The sequence below is a fragment of the Fusarium odoratissimum genome (genome assembly GCF_000260195.1).
Source record: "Fusarium odoratissimum NRRL 54006 unplaced genomic scaffold supercont1.12, whole genome shotgun sequence".
Classification (NCBI taxonomy): Eukaryota; Fungi; Ascomycota; class Sordariomycetes; order Hypocreales; family Nectriaceae; genus Fusarium; species Fusarium odoratissimum.
In genome coordinates this window covers 662,012-679,733 of record NW_022158698.1, presented here as the reverse complement: position 1 = coordinate 679,733, position 17,722 = coordinate 662,012, and the positions used below count along the sequence as shown (strand labels likewise).

Genomic DNA, 17,722 nt, shown 5'->3' with positions numbered 1-17,722 from the left:
CCGCGGGCGACGGGTGACTCGCATCGCCTGCAAATGCGGAATTGGGTGTCGCTGGCTTGCCCCCTGTGGGATGCGGTCGAGATATGATTGGCTGCTTCTATCTAATCAAGTTGAATGAATCACCGCGTGTCATTCATGGTTCATATCAATTCCCGTATGAGGTTTGAGACAGGAGGGGGGAGGGTCAAGAGATGCCCGGTAGCATCCAATCCAATGCCGTCGATCAATTAAACCACCATCTCCATCCTTTCTGTCCTTTCTCCATTGCCGGAGCCATTTCTCCTTCCTCCTTTCATCTCAAGACCTAGAACCTAGAGATTCCTTCTTCTCCCTATCAGACCTAGAGTCTTTGTCTCAAGACAGCGTCAAGAGTTTCAATCACTCTCATCTCTTAACCTTATCCTTATCGTACTCTATCATCAGCGACCACCCCGCGAGTCTTATCATCATGGCTATCTACAGCTCCGTCCCGCCACCCGAACAACAGTCGGCCTCAAATACTCCTACTCCCGCGGCGACAAATCCTTCGCTGGCGGCTGTGCAGCTACATTCGCCTCCTACGCCAGTTAAGAATGGGAGCATTGATATCGATGCTTGGACTGTTTCGGCTCTTCAATCTCTCAGCGTTTCCCCCATCGCCCGTGGAACTGGCACTCCTCTTGCAATTCCTCTAGATGAAGCTGTCAAAGCCAAGTCCAATTCTCCCGAGCGCAACGTCAATTTTGACGAAGATGAGGCCCCGATATCGACCCTAAGACGACCACCTTCTAGGAGAGATAGCCAGCGAAAGCGGGAATTGGTTCTGAAGGGCAAGGAGGGCAGTCGCCAGCGACGTCGCTGGGAGAATGGTATGGCTTTACCATTGTTAAGGAAGCACTCCGAACTCGGATCTGCTTCCTTTTGCGCAGCAGCATACTGATCGTTGGCCTCACTGTGTTAGACCGCTTGATAGGCGTTCCGAACGCTCAACCGCCTCTGCCTTCCGATTACGAAGTCCAACCTACTCATCCGATCCACCGAGTGCCTTACCAGCTTGCTCAATTCTGGGACCGCGGCGTGCGCAAGCAGGTTGAGGATAAGACGGCCCGTCTGCTTGCCGAGCGCAAGAAGCAGCAACTCAAGGCAGGCAGTGCCACGGGTCTCGGAGCTGGTGAGGTTCCTCGTGATCTGCGCGAAGCTACCAAGCGCAGTCCCGTTGTGCGCACCTGGGTGCGATCCCTGGAAGAGCCTGTGCGACAATATCTCGCTACTCAGCAGGCTATGGCCGCAACGTCAGCTGTCACTGCTGATGAAGATGATGATAGTGCAGCTGAGCAGATGGATTCGGACGATGAAGAGATTGTGTTCGTCGGTAGGAACGGCGCCATGAGGGAGCTTAGAGAGAAGAAGGCAACATGGAAGCATGCGCATCGTGAAGTGTCACAGGAGACGGTCGACTCAGGCATGCTGTTTGACTCGTTCGGCACCGATGAAAGCGCCGCCTTCAAGTGAGTATCAATATCGAAGGTATAGTGCACTACTGACAGCTTCTAGGCGCTGGCTCACACATACCATCTCTGACTACTACGGCATCCAATCTCGCTCCGTCAATCTTTCGAATCCCACGCGCCGAGTCGTCTATGTTGGTCTAAAGACGTCACAGGGCGCCTTGCCTTTACGAACGCTACCGCGGCCAATGTGGGAAGTCTGTTGAACGACTTTGAACATTTAAGGGTACCTGACCCAACTTGAATAGTGTTTGAGATGCATGATTAGACGTACAAGCGTAGACGGTAAGCATGGGTATGTGTATAGGGCAATAGAAGCGATCTCACTGAGCTCGGTGGGCATAAGTCTGTTGTGCTGCGATGTGATATTGCTTGAAGGTGCTCATTGTGATCTGTAACACGTCGTTACCTGCATACTCGAGTGCATCTCTGGTTGCCCGGTCATAGATCGACAAATCGGGGGCTCCTGATCTTAATAGGTAGGTCTAAATGTAGGTAACCCATAGAGTACAGAAACATTGTGCCCCAGTTACTCCGTACATTTTCTGCGGTAGCCGACTTACACCCACTCTCGGTCCAAGATTCTCGAAACATTGTTTAGTATTCTCCTGCCTCCCATGATTTGACCATATTTGGAAACTCTTTCTTCTGCCCTCATACTCAAAAAGCTCGCAAGTCCGCCTTGACCGTATTCAGATACTAGCAGACCTGCTATTATTTGCGCTGCGCTGATATTGAGACCAGCACGGCGCAGGAATAACTCCCATACACCATCACGAAAGTCAAGGAAATGCCCAAATTGATGAGCTGATGAAGAATAGCGGGACATGATTGACAAAGCCCATTTAGAAAGGGTTTCATCGCAGCCAGAAACTAGATGTGTTGATATGCCTGCTCGAAGACTCGTCGTGAAACGTACGAAATCGGCATACCCAGAGATATCAGAGGGTGTTGGTGACCCGACGTATTCTCCTAGTGGATTCGATTCTGATACCAATATAAATAAAGATTCATATTTCTCACTTACTCGTCTGATTCTTGCACGAAATGGTGTGAGAGCACTGGATCCAGGAAGAGGTTTCTGTTTCACTTTTAGTATCGTAGTCAAGATGAGGCCGGCACCAGGGCTTATGGATATATCAGCCTCAAACGCCAAAGATGAAATGATTTCCCTTCTTTGAGCTGATCCAGGAGACCAAGCAACTGTGTTGTACTGCGAGAAGTCTCGGTCGATGAGCTCAGCTTGTGGCCAGACTTTCTCCAGATAAGAGAGAGTACTGCGACTCAAGTCCAACGAGACTATGTAGCGACAAGTCTCCTGAGGAATGTCGAAATTGGGAACCGGAGCGTCTTGCAGTTCGCTCTGGGCATCTTCTTGAATAACGGGTAGCATTGTAGGGCCAGTCATGGATGGCATGGCTCTTGAGGCTGCCGAAGTTTGAGAGGAGCTGCTGCCTTTCTTCAGCTTTTTCGGTAGTCGAAGCTGTATGAAACCAGACAACAAGTTGCTCGACGCACTTGAGTCAGCGGCCTTCAACAACAGATTCTCTCTCTCGCAATCAGACTTATTTCCTGTGCCCTGTCGTCGGGAACCTATCAATTCCTTCAAAGACGGCGCAACATGAGACTTCTGAGATTGAGAAGTAGCCGTCGAGCTGTCCTGATTCCCGTGACAGATTGATGGGGACGACACCACAAGAGAGGCGACTTCTTGTTCAATCTCTTCATCATTCAGAATTTGGAACACCATTAGTACGTTTCGAGAAACCACGTAGTTGTGACTGCATAGTTGGGGAGGCCTCAGGGTAAGCAGTTCTCTCTCAATAGGTCCCAACTGAATTGTTGCCTCGGTCAATGAAACTCGGCCACTTTCATGAGGGATCGGTGTCCATTTAAGTGATGCCTCGAGACGACTCAGCTCCTTGTAGCAGGTCAGATGAAAGGTCCTGGGAAGCGATTGTTGCAGCCATTCAAAGTGATCTTGCGAAGTTGACAAATGTAATTTCCATTCAGGATCAGGTATCCGAAAATCGACTGCTGGTATCCGCAATCGTAATAAGGCGTCTTTTGGGTTCAGTCGTTCTTGTTCCAATTGTTGATTTGCCTGGCGGTGTTTCTCATCTAAGATAGGCTGCAATGCTTCTTCGAAATATCCTCCATCCTCGGCTGGAGATTGGTGTGCTTCGTCAGAATGCAGGAGATGAGGTGCCAAAGTTTCTGCAAGATTATCCCGCACTGGACTGGTGTCAGTGCTAGATGGCAGCATCGGTACATCTAACTTGAGAGCTGAATGTTTCTTTGCTATATTGAACAAGAAAGCCGCCTTAGCTGTCGGAGGAGAGCTGGGCATAGTTGAGGGCGCAGGAGGCTCGGAGTCCACAAAGCCATGTTGCATATTCCAATCTAACTCCTCACCTATGGGATTGGATGGGCTGCTCGGTTCTGAGGTCAGATCGATCACCATATGCTCTGTGCTTGGCAGAAATGGTTCGTCCAAGTCAGAGGCAGGAGAAAGCGGAGGAGACACTGGCTCTAAGTTTGAACGATAATGCTAACTAAATCAGACCAAATTCTGAGCTGGCTCATCCTGACTCACTTTATCTAGAGATAAAATTTGTCTGATTTGGTCTGGCGTGCAAGCCTGATTTGGTGCCTGTTGTGTATAGAACGAAGCGTGGCCAGGTTCCGTAAATGTAGGCTCATCACCCTCCAATTCACGCAAGGCTAATGTTTGCCATCGTGAGACGGTGGATGGAAACCCAAGGCCTTCGTCTTTCTCAGCAATTACATAGCTCAATGGAAGCCATTGGGTCAGGATGTTGCAAGAGCTTGCAATCTGGATATCTTGCAGATATTGTGACAGTTCTTTTTGCAGATCATACCCTGTATCTATAATTTCCGATGGGAGTCGAAGGCTTTTTGTTCGACCAAGGAATCTGAATACAGAAGAAGCGGAGACCTTAGGGTCTGTGGGAATTTCGTAGCTTTCGTCGTCGAGAAACGGCTCTAATGTGATCTTCGTGCGAGGTAAAGGTGCTGCAGTGAGTCCAGGCTGGTCAATTAGCCCGTTCGCTTTTGCCGGTTCCGCAGTTTCTCGAAGCTGCCTGACAATATCTCGAAATCGATATGGGGCGCCTTGATGATTATAGAAACATTGGTTCTCAATAGCGTAATCGACGACCTCTCGACTTCTGGCAGTTGAGGTTGTAGTCGAACTCATGCTGAGAAACAAGGCACATTAGATAACTAGTAAGTACCTAGGATATCGTAAAGAGAGAGGTCAAGTTCGATTGCACATGATCACTGGAGCCTGAGTATTTGATCCCACAAGAGTTGGGTGGATTCCCTTGACTAACTCCTTCCTCTAAACTCCTTGATGTTCTTCATGTTTATTTGGGCAGGCAGGGGCTGGGTGCAGAAGGCGCGATGGAAGATGGCAAGAATTGCTTCATGGGCAGCGCACGCTTCATCACTGACTGATACTCAGGCTATACCATAATAACTCAGAGATAAGTTCTTGAGTATGACTTTTATGATATAAACCATTTCTTCCAGATAAAGATGTTAAGCTGATAATTAGAGGGCTGATATAGCATCCCTGACCCAAGGCAGCAAGAAAACTTTAAGAGCTTGAATCAGGGTGTTGAAAAGTATTAAGCTAAAGACCTACTAAGTCTATACTTAACTTACTCAAGTCTTTGTGTCAGTTGGGATCATGTTATATTTTCTTGCCTCCCCTCGCCTGCTTCTTACATGGGGTGTAAGTGTTTATGCCCCCACTAAACAGCATACATGCATCTCAAATCCATTTTAGAACCCAGGAACTTGAGAAACCCCCTCCACTGGACCGCTGTAATCCGCACTAACTCCGGGGGCTAGTGACGCACCCGATCCTGGAGACAAGCAGCTGCATTGGAGAGCTTTTGAACTTCGATAGCTCTCGTCGAGGGGCAAACACCGTTACCTTGCTTCTCTTTTACACCCTACACTTGCGACCTCCTTAACGAGCAAGACAACATGGCATATGTCGCACCTATCCATCGCGCTACAAGCATACGCCATGCCCTCCGAGCGAATGTGCTCTCTCCCGATATAGATGACTTGGTTGTGGCGTAAGAGCTCCAACGCCTTCGATGACGCCTCGAGCAAATGCTGATTGAGGCTTCACAGGAAGGCGAACCGACTCGAAATATGGCGTCTCACAGAAGAGGGCCTCGTGTGTCTACAGACGAAACTCATCCACGGATCAATAGCGATGCTGCAATGCTTACGACCCAAAGGATCAGAGACCGATCTATTGTTTATCGGCACCGATAGACTGCATTACTTCAACCTGGTCTGGAACCCGTTAACAAAGCAACTGGAGACCATCGAGCGCGTTATCGAAGACCTGGCAGAGCCATATATGCGACATTCGTCAAGTCAGAACAAATGTCTTGTTGATCCGACCGGGCGATTCCTAGCCATGCACCTTTGGGAGGGAGTGCTGAATGTTTTCAAACTCCCCATACGCAAGGGCTCTACCAACAAGCTGGAACGACTCGACCAGGTCAGACTCACAGAACTCTTCATGAAAGCAAGCACTTTCATCCACAGCAGAACCGGTCACCCGACCATTGCCTTTTTATATAAGACACAGTTGGAGCAGGAAGAAGCTCGATTGGTCATATATAGGTTGACTCACGATGACAAAGGGAACACCGTTTCCAAGTTCGACCCTCATAAAGACAGAGAGCTCGACGTTGTCATTCCTGACCCATACGCCTCAATGCTCATCCCTGTTCCATTAGATGAGGAAAAGCGTTACCATGTGCGCAACACCGAAGGAGCAAAGGCACATTTAGGTGGCCTCTTAGTCATTGGAGAAACTCTTCTTACTTACTTTGATGGCCTGACACACAGAAGTGTATCTTCGGTTCTTCAGGACCCGAGAATATTTGTGTCTTGGGCTGAGTACGATGGTACACATTACTTGTTGGCTGATGACTATGGACGACTGGATCTGTTGACGATTGACACAAACCTGGAAACCACCGGTGTTGTTGTGACCGGCATGACACTCGAGCCTCTCAAGATCGGTCGCTCACCAGCCATCACATCCAGGGCGTCCAATCTGGTTTATCTTGGGGATAACACCTTATTTGTGGCTTCACACCACGGTGACTCGCAGCTTTATCAGATCGACGTGGAAAGCGCCACTGTCACACTGGTCCAGTCCTTCTCAAACAATGCGCCCATTCTTGATTTTTCTATCATGGATATGGGCAACCGAGAAGGCGATGCTCAAGCTGGCAATGCCTTTTCGTCTGGTCAGTCAAGAATAGTGGCAGGCTGTGGTGCCTACCGCGATGGGAGCCTTCGAAGTATTCGAAGCGGTGTCGGTCTTGAAGATAGAGGTGTTCTGGACGAGCTAGAGGGAACTAGGGGTCTGTTTACTCTTCGTTCATACGGGTCTGACCTGGTAGATACCCTGGTCGTCTCAGCGATCACCGAGACAAGAGTTCTCAGTTTCGACCGCGAAGGCGGAATTGAAGAGATATACTCTTTCCAGGGCATGTCACTCGATACCGAGACCCTTCTGGCTTCAAATCTTCCCAACGGACAGTTGCTCCAGATCACTCCTCGGTCAGTCGTCTTACTCGATGCCGAAGGCGGCACGGTAACCAGTAAATGGGACGTTCCAAGCGGCAAGTCGATCACAAGAGCGTCAGCAAACAGCAAGTGGGCATTGCTTTCGGTTGATGGAACATCTCTTGTCTCATTGAATCTCTTGCAGAACCTTGCTGTCAATGTTCAACAAAGCCAAAACAACTCAGGCTCACAAGCTGATCAAATATCATGCATACATGCTGCCCGGGATCCACCAGATCTTGGTGTAGTCGGCTGGTGGTCTTCTGGACAAATATCGTTGATTGATATGGCTTCCTTGAAGCCACTACATGGAGAGTCCATGAGACAAACTGAGGATAGTGCTACAGTCCCAAGAGACATTGCACTTGTCCAGCTACACCCCCCTGAGATATCGGGGCCTACACTTTTGGTCGCGATGGAAGATGGCAACGTGGTTACGTTCAACGTATCTACCAAGGGCTTCGCTGTCTCTGGTCGCAAAAGCGTGACTTTAGGCAGTAACCCAGCTCGACTACATATACTCCCGCAACAGGATGGTACATCGAACGTCTTTGTGACGACTGAGCATGCCAGTCTCATATATAGCGCCGAGGGACGGATCATATTCTCTGCCACAACCGCCGATGATGCCACATTTGTTGCACCATTTGATTCCCACGCCTTCCCAGATTCCGTGATTCTGTCTACAGACCAGCATATTCGAATCTGCCATGTTGATAAGGAGAGACTTACACACGTGAAGGCTCTCCCTGTCAACGAGACTGTCAGACGAGTAGCTTACTCCCCGGGACTGAAAGCCTTTGGTCTAGGCTCCATCAAGAAGGAGTTAGTTGGCAACGAAGAGGTTGTGTCGAGTTCATTTAGGCTTGTCGATGAGATTGTCTTCAAGGAGCTCGGTTCACCTTTCCCATTGAATGCTTCAAGCAGCCTCGAGATTGTCGAATGTGTCATTCGGGCTGAGCTCCCCGATGTTGGCGGCAACCATGTCGAGAGATTTATTGTTGGTACAAGCTTCATCAGTGATGGGGTGGAAGACCCAAACGGTACTGGCGGCCGTATCCTGGTCCTCGGAGTTGACTCGAATCGTCAGGTGTACCAGATTGTCTCTCACAATTTGAAAGGCCCTTGCCGCTGTTTAGGTATGATTGATGATAACATCATTGCTGGACTGTCCAAGACAGTTGTGGCCTATAGTTTCTTGCAAGAGACGAGCAGTTCCGGCTCACTCCAGAAGCTCGCTGTTTATCGCCCGGCTGCCTTGCCTGTGGATCTCGACATATCCGGCAACATGATTGGTGTGGTTGATTTGATGCAGTCACTATCTTTGGTTGAATTCATCCCCGCACAAGATGGTAACAAGGCCAAGTTAGAAGAACGGGCACGTCACTTCGAGCCTCTATGGGCCACCTCGGTCTGTCATATTGAAGGAGAAAGGTGGTTGGAGGCTGATTCAAAGGGCAATCTCGTTGTCCTGCAACGAAACGTGGATGCTCCGACAGAGCAAGACCGAAGCCGCCTGGAGATTACGAGCGAAATGAATATTGGTGAACAGATCAACCGTATTCGAAAACTTCATGTCCCGATGGCGGAGAACGGAATTGTCCATCCACGTGCCTTCCTCGCTTCGGTAAGCACAAATTGCATTAAAACGTGAGACATAAACTAATAGGAAATAGGCTGAGGGCTCGTTGTATCTTTATGGTGATATTGCACCCCAGTACCAGGACCTGCTTATGACGTTCCAATCAAAGATGGAAGAGTATATTCATGTACCAGGAAGCGTCGAATTTAAGCTATGGCGCTCCTTCCGTAACGAAAATCGGGAGAGTGAGGGACCTTTTCGATTTATAGACGGGGAGATGGTTGAGAGATTCTTGGATATGGACGAAGGGAAGCAAGAGCTGGTTTGCGAAGGCCTTGGACCAAGTATCGAGGACATGCGCAACTTGATTGAGGAGTTGAGAAGAATGCACTGAGATGATTCTCATAGATTAATGAGTTATGTTGTTCTGGCCCTCACTGGGGTTGTCTTTACATGGATGTTAGTTGTTTGCGAGACGTTCAGGACGAATGGGTCAAAGATGATTGGTCAGAAGCCATAAAGTCATAGAGAGGCTGAATATGAGTCCATTGAGTCGTGACTGGTGTAAATAATGTACCCCGAGAGACTGGTCGATTATATATCGAACTTGTTCTCTATTTGAAAGTAATTTTGCGTCACAATGACAGATTCTCCATCTTCGTAGTCATTGTCAAGGCGAAAGCTGTAGAGGCAAGAAAGGAATCCAGATGCCCGGGATAGACCGGAAACCCCACCCGAAAGTGACCGGACCAATAGTGAGGCTTCAATTTCCGAGCTCAACTGGATCTGGCAGCCTGAGGCCACATTTTGCAGCCAAAACTTTCGGCAAAGCATCATCAGCCGATTACCACCAAGGAAAAGACCTCAAACCTTCCCTTCGACGCCCTCACCCTCGCAACCGCCACACCCCACGATCCCTCACGATGGCGACCCTCGCGACCGCTTCTCGTCTCTGCTTGCGCACGGCTGCAAAGCCCGCCGTCCCTGCTGTGCGCGCCCTCAGCACCACCGCCGTTCGAACCGACAGCGCGTCCGCCTCCGGATACTCCAGCCCTTTCAAGTTCCAGGGTGAGAGCAAGGGCTCTCAGATTCCCAACTTTGGAAAATATGTCTCCTCCGGCAGCGAGACAAAGAACAAGCTCTACTCGTACTTCATGGTCGGTGCTCTCGGTGCCGTCAGTGCTGCTGGAGCCAAGAGCACAGTTCAGGGTGGGTTGAAATCCGGTTCTAGGTCCTGTGTCTTGCCATTGGGTTGCAATTGGTGTTGTAGCTTGTTGGCATGATGTCCGGGATGGTCAATTGATGGTTACTGACGATGGAATGACAGAGTTCCTGGTCAACATGTCTGCCTCCGCCGACGTTCTGGCCATGGCCAAGGTTGAGGTTGATCTGAGCTCTATCCCCGAGGGCAAGAACGTGAGTTGGAATATGGTCTAGCACAACGAGGCAAAATTGCTGAACGGTTCTTCAGGTTATCATCAAGTGGCGAGGCAAGCCCGTCTTCATCCGACACCGAACCCAGGACGAGATCGACCAGGCAAACAAGGTCAACATCTCTGCTCTCCGAGATCCCGAGGAGGACAGCGCCCGTGTCAAGAACCCCGAGTGGCTTATCATGTTGGGTACGTGACTCAGAAAACTGGTACAGAATTTGAACCTCTATATTAACGACTCCTCAGGTGTCTGCACCCATTTGGGTTGTGTCCCCATTGGCGAGGCAGGTGACTACGGCGGTTGGTTCTGCCCTTGCCACGGTTCTCACTACGATATCTCCGGCCGAATAAGGAAGGGTCCTGCCCCTCTCAACCTCGAGATTCCCGAGTACGATTTCCCCGAGGATGGCAAGCTGGTCGTCGGTTAAGCGGACCATGTAAGAGTATATCTTTTATAACGGAGAAACGAAGGAAAGGAGAGATGGGAGTGGGAGCGCATTAGACTGGCGGGCGGGCCACAACACACAACACTCGACGCATGCCCATACCGAGGCCCCTGGGTGGGCGCAAGTTTGCTGTTTCTTAGACGTGGCCTTTCTGTCCATTTGTATAAAAATAAAACGTCCTAGGAAAAATCTCAGTCGACAGGCTCAAAGAGAGGGGTTGAGGAAAAGACAAGGGCGGGAGAGTGAGTGCAAGATGCATCTCGTGTACGAGGTGTTGTACTAATTGAATTTCATTGCCTTTACTTTGAGGTGAAATGATCGATTATGTGAAGTGCGAGAGCATGCTTATGCTCAGCACCAGACTTCTATACTTTGAAACGGGTATCTATTAACTTCAAGTAACGTCAGATACGCGACCTTGAAGAGGCTCCCCAGCCCTGTAATTACAGCTGATGACTACCGCAACTTTATATGTATATCCCGGCATACTGCAAAGTTAACAACGGTTGACAAGAGGAATTGTACACCGAGCAAAAACAGAGTTTCCAACAGACTTGACAAGCTGGAATCACTTTTATCTAGTTGAATCTACAGATCAGTACATTTATATGCACCCTGTACTATAACGAGGCCTGATATCACACATCATGGGTATAAAACATTCAGTCATGAACGGACACCCAAGCTTTTGATTCTATACCTGACAATCCGAACTCATTACATTTCATCTTAATGGCCATGCCCATCATCCTCCCTCTGCTCAGGGTCCAACTTGATCAGGGTGTCGATACGCATGATGCTGATGCAGGCCTCAACGGCACTCTTGAGCTGTCGGACCTTGCTGAGACTGGGCTCAAGCACACCCATCTTAATCTCGTCAACAACCTTGCCCTTGGCGAGGTCAAGACCGTAGTTCTTATAACCCTTCTTCTTGGCAATGGTCTTCTCATCCTCGCTGCCGTCACCCTCAGCAATGCGCTGTGACAGAGCGTGCCTTGATCGAAGCTGGGCAGTGAGCTCTGCGGCGTCCTTGGCAGCGTTGACCGCCAGGGTCTTAGGAATAACAAGAAGAGACTGAGCAAACTCGCCAATGGCGAGTTGTTCTCGGGAGCCGACGGTACCGGCGAACTCCTCGAGGTAGATGTGGAGGGCGGTCTCAACGGCACCACCACCGGGAACGATGCTGCCACTCTCGAGAGTTCGCTTAACAGCGCACAGTGAGTCGTGGACTGATCGCTCCATCTCGTCGAGGGTGAAGTCGTTAGGTCCACGGAGAATGCAAGAAGCAGATGAGTGGGCCTTGGTTCCCTTGACCAGAATGCACTCATCGTCAGAAATGCGCTCCTGGACGACCTCCTCGGCGTATCCTAGATAAGAGGGGTCGAACTTCTCGTCACCGTTAAGGTCAGAAAGTGTGCTGAGCATGGTGGCACCGGTTGCTCGGGCAATTCGTCGAAGATCCTCCTTCTTACATCTTCGCACACCCATGGCACCCTTCTCAACAAAAGTCTTGAGCACCAGGTCGTCAATACCCTTTGTTGTGAGAATGACGTTGGCACCAGCCTTAAGGATCATCTCCACTCGCTCGAGGATCATGCCGGACTCACGGGCTCGGATCTGCTCAAGCTGTTGAGGGTCGTCAACAGTGATCTGAACACCAAGCTTCATGCGCTCCTTTTGCAGGTTCATGTCCAAAACAGCAATCTTGGCATCCTGGATCCGCGTGGGCATGGCTTGCGAAGCGACAGTGCAGTTCAAGGCGTATCCCTTAACCAGGACAGACTCGAGTGTGCTCTTTCCGTGGGCCTTGAGGATGTTGACAGCCTTGACAGGGTACTTTGTCTCGTTTCGGTTGTTTGTAGACTTGACAGCCTGCATGGCATCTACAACCATGTCGGCGAAGAAATCCGAGTCGGCTCCAATAATCTTGCTGGACATGGAGGTCTTGGCAATGCTAAGGAGGGATTCGCGGCCGAGGTCGTCAACCTTGATGCTAACATTCTCGTTGAGGTACTTGATAGCCTCTCGCAGGGCAAGTCGGTATCCTGTAATGATAGTGGTAGGGTGTATCCGGTTCTTCATGAGTTCGTTTCCGCGACGTAGCAACTCGGCAGCGATCAGAACGACAGAGGTGGTACCGTCACCGACTTCCTTATCTTGTTGTTGCGCAAGGTCAACGAGAATCTTGCCGGCGGGGTGCTCGACGTCGAGGAGGCTGAGAATGGTGGCACCGTCGTTGGTAACAGTAACATCCTAGTATAAAGTGTGAGATATAGTCGAGCGCAGAGCGAGGAGGGCTAAGTTGCATACACCGATATCGTCCACCATCATCTTGTCGAGGCCGCTGGGACCGAAAGAACTCTTGACAACATTTGCGATTGCCTGTGTAGCGAGAACTGAATGACTATTAGCATGTTGTCCGTATTTGAAATCCAATATCAAAGGCTCATGTCTCCCCCCACTTCCCCCTAACATGTAGCAAAAGGCGGGACAAGATATAGACAGACATACCATTCTGGTCTCTAATATCAGAACCTGAGATCTTCTGGCCACCCAAGAAAAGGGTGCCGTTTCGGGGCTGCTCGAACATGGAAGCCATAGTTGCAGCTATTGGTAACGTTGACGGTAAAAGGCGGCTTCGTCAACGTGGGGATGGAGTCAGGAAATTCTACCAGCAGGCTACCGTACGCAGACAGAACCTGAGCTGTGAAGCTCCAGTGCCCCTCGACTGGACTTTTTTGTCGGAGGTTGGCGTTATTCCGGCGCCGACTGAAATAGGTGCCAGGTGCCGCTGTGTGCTGGTTACAGGGCGTGAATCGGATACCCACCCGAAGTCCAGGGCACTTGACAGAAGGTGCACGGACCCCAGAAACCCCAAAACTGACCCCTGCCGCGTTATCGGACTTCCTTGCAGCTGAGCGACCGCTGTTTCAATTGGCTGATAGGGCATTGGGCCTGAATTTTGGGCTAGATTTCCAGTGGTGCCGTGAGAGTCAAGCCCGGGCGGGAAGGAGGGGCAACCGCACAGCACCAACTGCACCTCCCTCGACTGCGGGGCAGGCACAGAGTCACGTCCGACGTTTACTTCGACTCACACCCCGAAGCCTTTCTTCTCCTTCTCCCCCCCTCAAAAGATAACGTCGCCCCTCTGCTTCTCGATTCCTTAAAGGCGCGCAAGCCACTGTTCGGTTGCCTTGAAGCTACTATCATCCTCTATTACTTTTCTGTCAATTACCTTTCGACTAACACACGAATCTCACCAAAATGGAGGGCGCCGCCGAACAGTCCAAGAGCGCCTTGAAGAAGGCCGAGAAGCAGGCTCGTCTTGCTGCTGAGAAGGCTGCCAAGGCTGCTAAGCAGACCAACCTTCCTGTCGTCGGTGGAAAGAAGGCGGACGAGATCATTGGAATTACAGTGTCCAAGGCCGAGAACTTCCCCCAATGGTACCAGGAGGTGGTACTCAAGGCCGAGATGGTCGAGTACTACACCGAGATTTCGGGTTTCTTCGTTCTCCGACCTCTTGCCATGCACATCTGGAACGAGATCCGAAAATGGTTCCAGGCTCACATCGAGGAGATGGGTGTTGACGAGACCAACTTCCCTATGTTCCTGTCTTCCAAATCTCTCGAGAAGGAGAAGGATCACGTCGAGGGCTTCGCCCCTGAGCTTGCTTGGGTCACCAAGGCGTAAGGATGCCCATATAAACCATCCCGCTTTCATGAACTTTAATTGACAATCCTCCAGTGGTGACAAGGACCTTGAGGTTCCTGTTGCGGTCCGTCCTACCTCCGAAGCCGTCATGTACCCCTACTATGCCAAGTGGATTCGCAGCCACCGAGATCTCCCCTTCCGCCTCAACCAATGGAACTCCGTCGTTCGTTGGGAGGCTAAGCAAACAACTCCTTTCCTCCGAACTCGTGAGTTCCTCTGGCAGGAGGGCCACACTGCTCACTTGACTGAGGAGCTTGCTGGCGCTGAGGTGCTCGAGATTCTCGAGCTTTACGCTGGTGTTTACGAGAAGCTTCTGGCTGTTCCCGTCGTTCGAGGCCGAAAGACCGAGAATGAGAAGTTCGCCGGTGGTTATTACACCACCACTGTCGAGGGCTACATCCCTTCCAACGGCCGTGGTATCCAGGGCGCTACCTCTCACGCCCTTGGCCAGAACTTCAGTAAGATGTTCGACATCACTGTTGAGGACCCTGCCAACAAGGGCTCTCACATCCACGTCTGGCAGAACTCTTGGGGTCTCTCAACCCGTGTCATTGGTGTCATGGTCATGATTCACGGTGACGATAAGGGTCTGGTTCTTCCTCCTCGCGTTGCCAAGACTCAGGTTGTCATCGTCCCTGTTGGCATCACCAAGAAGACTACCCCTGAGGAGCGACAGAAGCACGAGGAGCAGGTTGAGGACATCCGAGCCAACCTTAAGAAGGCTGGTGTTCGTGTCACCTCGGATTGGCGAGAGGGTTACACTCCTGCCTGGAAGTTCAACGACTGGGAGCTCAAGGGTGTTCCTCTACGTATCGAGTTTGGTCCCAAGGATGCTGCCAAGGGCGTTGTCAGCACTGCGCGACGTAACACCGGTGAGAAGGGAGAAATTGCCATCACCGATGTCGCTACCAAGATCCCCGAGCTTCTCGAGACCATCCAGGCCGACATGTACAGCAAGGCCGAGAAGTCTTTCCGAGAGCACCGCCTCACTATCACCAAGTGGGAGGATGTTCTTCCCGCTCTTGACAACAAGAACGTTGTGCTCATCCCCTTCTGCGGTGCCCCCAAGTGTGAGGACCGCATCAAGGAGCTCACCACTCGTGAGGACCAGCCTGATGTGCCCGAGAACCAGAAGCTTGCCACTATGGGCATGAAGAGTCTTTGTGTTCCCTTCGAGCAGCCCGAGGGTATTGTCCCCGGTGAGACCAAGTGCCTCAGCCCTGAGTGCCAGGGTAACGCCGACAAGTGGACCATGTTCGGACGAAGCTATTAAGGAGTTGAATGAAATTTTATAGTCAGGGAGCGGGAAGGCGTTGACCTGGCATGTTTATGATACACCAGTGCGATTGTTTATGACTTGATGTGAATGTGATTATATCATGAAAATGGGATGGGGCTGGTCACGGAATCAAAACAGTTAGAAAAGAAGATAGATCGTAGCGATGATATTTATCAACATCTCGTTGGTCTAAATACGGCTTTCTATCGAGCTACTACTTGTTTTTGTGCTGTTCGAGCCGGGATGTATCAGTATTTAACACCAAGCAAATCTTTCGTTAGCAATCCAGTCAACTTCCTGATCAGAACCATTGAACCAGTTTAGACTAGCAATGTTGTTGTTTTCTCGGACGATGAATTTGGCCCCCAGGGATTGGATGCCTTCTGTGACCCTTCGTACACGATCCTCGGGGTTCCAAACTTCAACCTTGGAACATTTCCATTCCTTGGCCTCCTTCTGGACGAAACTTGCAATGGCTTGTGTGCCTTTGACAAGTGTCTCATCTGAGATGCTCTCATCTTCGATGACTAGGCGCATGACACGAACGACATTCTTCTCGGGTTGGTCAAGCATGCCGTAGAAGCTGCAAGTCCAGAGAGCCCAGATCCTTGAGTTGGGGGCATCAGGTGGAGTGTATACGGCACCGTGGACAGTTGGTATGCGGGAGAAGATGTGTTTGCACATAAAGTTCTCCCGGTGAATATGCCATTTGATAGTGGTGATATCAGGAACTACTGCAGCGCTGACTTGAGAGGATTTTGAGATCCTGTCTCGAAGAAGTTGCTCATCTCGAGCTGCCAGGTCTGGAATGTCATCGAGAGTGATAGGCTTCAGGGATGAATCGGTAATTGGCTCAGTCTCAGTAACGGGAAACTCGAGATATGTGCTCTTGAAAGGTTCCCAGCCCACAGTCTGGTAGAACTTGGGTCCGACATCTGACCAAAGGACCGAGAAATCAGCAGCGCCTTCATTCTTATGCTGTCTCCTCTTCAGCTCATCCGCAATCAAGGACAGCATCTTTCTGGCATATCCCTTTCCTCGATACTCAGGAAAAGTGAAGACACTGGCCACTCCGTGAGCAGTTCCATCTCTTGCTTTTCCATCCTTGGTTCGAACAAAGGCTCTTTTGTTGTAGGTCTCACAAGATGAAAGGAGGGGTCTTTCGCCAGGCTTTTTATCTCCATCGGTGAGGATCCAACTTGTTACCCCGCCATCTCGAGCCAGAGGAGCCTCCAGGTTATCGTATTCTCTGGCGATATAGTCATCCATGGACAAGGCGGCTCCCCAATGGGGATGAGTGCCCTTCCATATGAGCTCTCGTTCAGAGGAGGTGGGGTTTGTAAGTATAAGAGATGGGGATGTGACGGGAGGGAGGGCTTCAGTTGACGCCATTGTGAATGTTTGCAGGGTTGTTATGAAAGGGATATTCTTGTATTGGATTTTCGCTCTGTATGTTCATAAACTGGAATAATGTCTCATCTCGAGGCGTCTTATACCTCCTCATAAACGGGAGAGGACATTCAGATCTACGCCCTTCTGGAGGCGGCCCCGCATCGGCGGTGGAGCTGGACATTCACCCTGAACACGCCGGATGAGTCGTATATTCCACGTTGCCAAGTATTCGTGACTCCAGTGATATCATTCGATTTCGTAAAATCATGTAATTTAACTTATTGGGAGAAGTTGCATTAGTCTGTCTTGGTCTATTCAAGTCTAGAAGTTACTTCTTTTGGCTTCGAAGATATGGTACCTTATGCTGAAAGGATCGTGGGGGCTCTTGACCAACAACTGGGCATGTGGTTCAGAATTGGAGAGGGAAAAGTGCGAGTGTCTTTCCATGATTGCTAATTGGACCATTGTATATCATGACAACTTGTAAGCCATGAGGAGATTGGTGGAAACAACTTTTTGAACATTGGCCACATACTTTTCATGACATGTGTGACATTCTACAGCTGTTTCGAGTTGAGCTGATTGTGAAATCAGTAGTAGTGATTAGGATATGTTTGAATATAAGGAAAAACAATATCATAAACGGTTATAACTACACTGTATATGATATCAATGTTGACTTTTCATAAGAAAGGGAGCTCTAGTGGTGGGGTTGGCATGACACGCCGAGCAGCTCCCTAGTAATGAGGGGCATTCTATGA

The 17,722-nt window shown here is 50.1% G+C and overlaps 7 protein-coding genes across 9 annotated transcripts; 4 read left to right on the top strand and 3 right to left on the bottom strand.

Moving 5' to 3' along the window:
• Window positions 1–35: 35 nt before the first annotated feature.
• Window positions 36–2,495, top strand: FOIG_08202 (uncharacterized protein). Its single transcript, XM_031208144.1, has 3 exons — window positions 36–848; window positions 941–1,487; window positions 1,534–2,495. The coding sequence occupies exons 1-3, from the start codon at window positions 449–451 to the stop codon at window positions 1,691–1,693; spliced, it is 1,107 nt and encodes a 368-aa protein (XP_031062278.1). The 5' UTR covers window positions 36–448; the 3' UTR covers window positions 1,694–2,495.
• FOIG_08201 (uncharacterized protein) lies at window positions 1,865–4,722 on the bottom strand. Its single transcript, XM_031208143.1, has 2 exons — window positions 4,084–4,722; window positions 1,865–4,038 (listed from the first exon to the last, which is right to left on the bottom strand). The coding sequence occupies exons 1-2, from the start codon at window positions 4,705–4,707 to the stop codon at window positions 2,047–2,049; spliced, it is 2,616 nt and encodes an 871-aa protein (XP_031062277.1). The 5' UTR covers window positions 4,708–4,722; the 3' UTR covers window positions 1,865–2,046.
• A 649-nt stretch (window positions 4,723–5,371) lies between these two features.
• On the top strand, window positions 5,372–9,361 carry FOIG_08200 (DNA damage-binding protein 1). Of its 3 annotated transcripts, XM_031208140.1 has the most exons (3): window positions 5,372–5,599; window positions 5,658–8,745; window positions 8,795–9,361. In XM_031208140.1, the coding sequence occupies exons 1-3, from the start codon at window positions 5,505–5,507 to the stop codon at window positions 9,092–9,094; spliced, it is 3,483 nt and encodes a 1,160-aa protein (XP_031062274.1). In that variant the 5' UTR covers window positions 5,372–5,504; the 3' UTR covers window positions 9,095–9,361. The 3 variants fall into 3 exon arrangements, with proteins under 3 accessions (XP_031062274.1, XP_031062276.1, XP_031062275.1); XM_031208142.1 differs by having other exon boundaries at window positions 5,658–9,361; XM_031208141.1 differs by having other exon boundaries at window positions 5,437–8,745.
• Window positions 9,362–9,503: 142 nt separating this feature from the next.
• FOIG_08199 (cytochrome b-c1 complex subunit Rieske, mitochondrial) lies at window positions 9,504–10,963 on the top strand. The gene is made up of 4 exons (XM_031208139.1): window positions 9,504–9,909; window positions 10,028–10,116; window positions 10,172–10,322; window positions 10,380–10,963. Exons 1-4 carry the CDS (start codon window positions 9,624–9,626, stop codon window positions 10,559–10,561), a joined length of 708 nt encoding a protein of 235 aa, XP_031062273.1. The 5' UTR covers window positions 9,504–9,623; the 3' UTR covers window positions 10,562–10,963.
• A 146-nt stretch (window positions 10,964–11,109) lies between these two features.
• Window positions 11,110–13,358, bottom strand: FOIG_08198 (T-complex protein 1 subunit alpha). The gene is made up of 3 exons (XM_031208138.1): window positions 13,091–13,358; window positions 12,890–12,975; window positions 11,110–12,832 (listed from the first exon to the last, which is right to left on the bottom strand). Exons 1-3 carry the CDS (start codon window positions 13,176–13,178, stop codon window positions 11,309–11,311), a joined length of 1,698 nt encoding a protein of 565 aa, XP_031062272.1. The 5' UTR covers window positions 13,179–13,358; the 3' UTR covers window positions 11,110–11,308.
• Window positions 13,359–13,562: 204 nt separating this feature from the next.
• Window positions 13,563–17,072, top strand: FOIG_08197 (prolyl-tRNA synthetase). The gene is made up of 2 exons (XM_031208137.1): window positions 13,563–14,265; window positions 14,324–17,072. Exons 1-2 carry the CDS (start codon window positions 13,844–13,846, stop codon window positions 15,561–15,563), a joined length of 1,662 nt encoding a protein of 553 aa, XP_031062271.1. The 5' UTR covers window positions 13,563–13,843; the 3' UTR covers window positions 15,564–17,072.
• Window positions 13,785–17,309, bottom strand: FOIG_08196 (uncharacterized protein). The gene has a single exon (XM_031208136.1). It carries the CDS (start codon window positions 16,959–16,961, stop codon window positions 15,825–15,827), a length of 1,137 nt encoding a protein of 378 aa, XP_031062270.1. The 5' UTR covers window positions 16,962–17,309; the 3' UTR covers window positions 13,785–15,824.
• Window positions 17,310–17,722: the final 413 nt, after the last annotated feature.

What these genes read in the sequence shown, in the direction of transcription:
- FOIG_08202 (XM_031208144.1), top strand. Translation starts at nt 449, where the DNA reads ATGGCTATCTACAGCTCCGTCCCGCCACCCGAACAACAGTCGGCCTCA. An exon ending in GCGACGTCGCTGGGAGAATG is followed by an intron (nt 849 to 940) that starts GTATGGCTTTAC and finishes TCACTGTGTTAG; the next exon opens with ACCGCTTGATAGGCGTTCCG. An exon ending in GATGAAAGCGCCGCCTTCAA is followed by an intron (nt 1,488 to 1,533) that starts GTGAGTATCAAT and finishes GACAGCTTCTAG; the next exon opens with GCGCTGGCTCACACATACCA.
- FOIG_08201 (XM_031208143.1), bottom strand. Translation starts at nt 4,707, where the DNA reads ATGAGTTCGACTACAACCTCAACTGCCAGAAGTCGAGAGGTCGTCGAT. An exon ending in AAATTTTATCTCTAGATAAA is followed by an intron (nt 4,039 to 4,083) that starts GTGAGTCAGGAT and finishes TGATTTAGTTAG; the next exon opens with CATTATCGTTCAAACTTAGA.
- FOIG_08200 (XM_031208140.1), top strand. Translation starts at nt 5,505, where the DNA reads ATGGCATATGTCGCACCTATCCATCGCGCTACAAGCATACGCCATGCC. An exon ending in ATAGATGACTTGGTTGTGGC is followed by an intron (nt 5,600 to 5,657) that starts GTAAGAGCTCCA and finishes GAGGCTTCACAG; the next exon opens with GAAGGCGAACCGACTCGAAA. An exon ending in CACGTGCCTTCCTCGCTTCG is followed by an intron (nt 8,746 to 8,794) that starts GTAAGCACAAAT and finishes AATAGGAAATAG; the next exon opens with GCTGAGGGCTCGTTGTATCT.
- FOIG_08199 (XM_031208139.1), top strand. Translation starts at nt 9,624, where the DNA reads ATGGCGACCCTCGCGACCGCTTCTCGTCTCTGCTTGCGCACGGCTGCA. An exon ending in AGCCAAGAGCACAGTTCAGG is followed by an intron (nt 9,910 to 10,027) that starts GTGGGTTGAAAT and finishes ATGGAATGACAG; the next exon opens with AGTTCCTGGTCAACATGTCT. An exon ending in CGAGTGGCTTATCATGTTGG is followed by an intron (nt 10,323 to 10,379) that starts GTACGTGACTCA and finishes ACGACTCCTCAG; the next exon opens with GTGTCTGCACCCATTTGGGT.
- FOIG_08198 (XM_031208138.1), bottom strand. Translation starts at nt 13,178, where the DNA reads ATGGCTTCCATGTTCGAGCAGCCCCGAAACGGCACCCTTTTCTTGGGT. An exon ending in TGATATTAGAGACCAGAATG is followed by an intron (nt 12,976 to 13,090) that starts GTATGTCTGTCT and finishes ATAGTCATTCAG; the next exon opens with TTCTCGCTACACAGGCAATC. An exon ending in TGATGGTGGACGATATCGGT is followed by an intron (nt 12,833 to 12,889) that starts GTATGCAACTTA and finishes ACTTTATACTAG; the next exon opens with GATGTTACTGTTACCAACGA.
- FOIG_08197 (XM_031208137.1), top strand. Translation starts at nt 13,844, where the DNA reads ATGGAGGGCGCCGCCGAACAGTCCAAGAGCGCCTTGAAGAAGGCCGAG. An exon ending in CTTGCTTGGGTCACCAAGGC is followed by an intron (nt 14,266 to 14,323) that starts GTAAGGATGCCC and finishes ACAATCCTCCAG; the next exon opens with TGGTGACAAGGACCTTGAGG.
- FOIG_08196 (XM_031208136.1), bottom strand. Translation starts at nt 16,961, where the DNA reads ATGGCGTCAACTGAAGCCCTCCCTCCCGTCACATCCCCATCTCTTATA.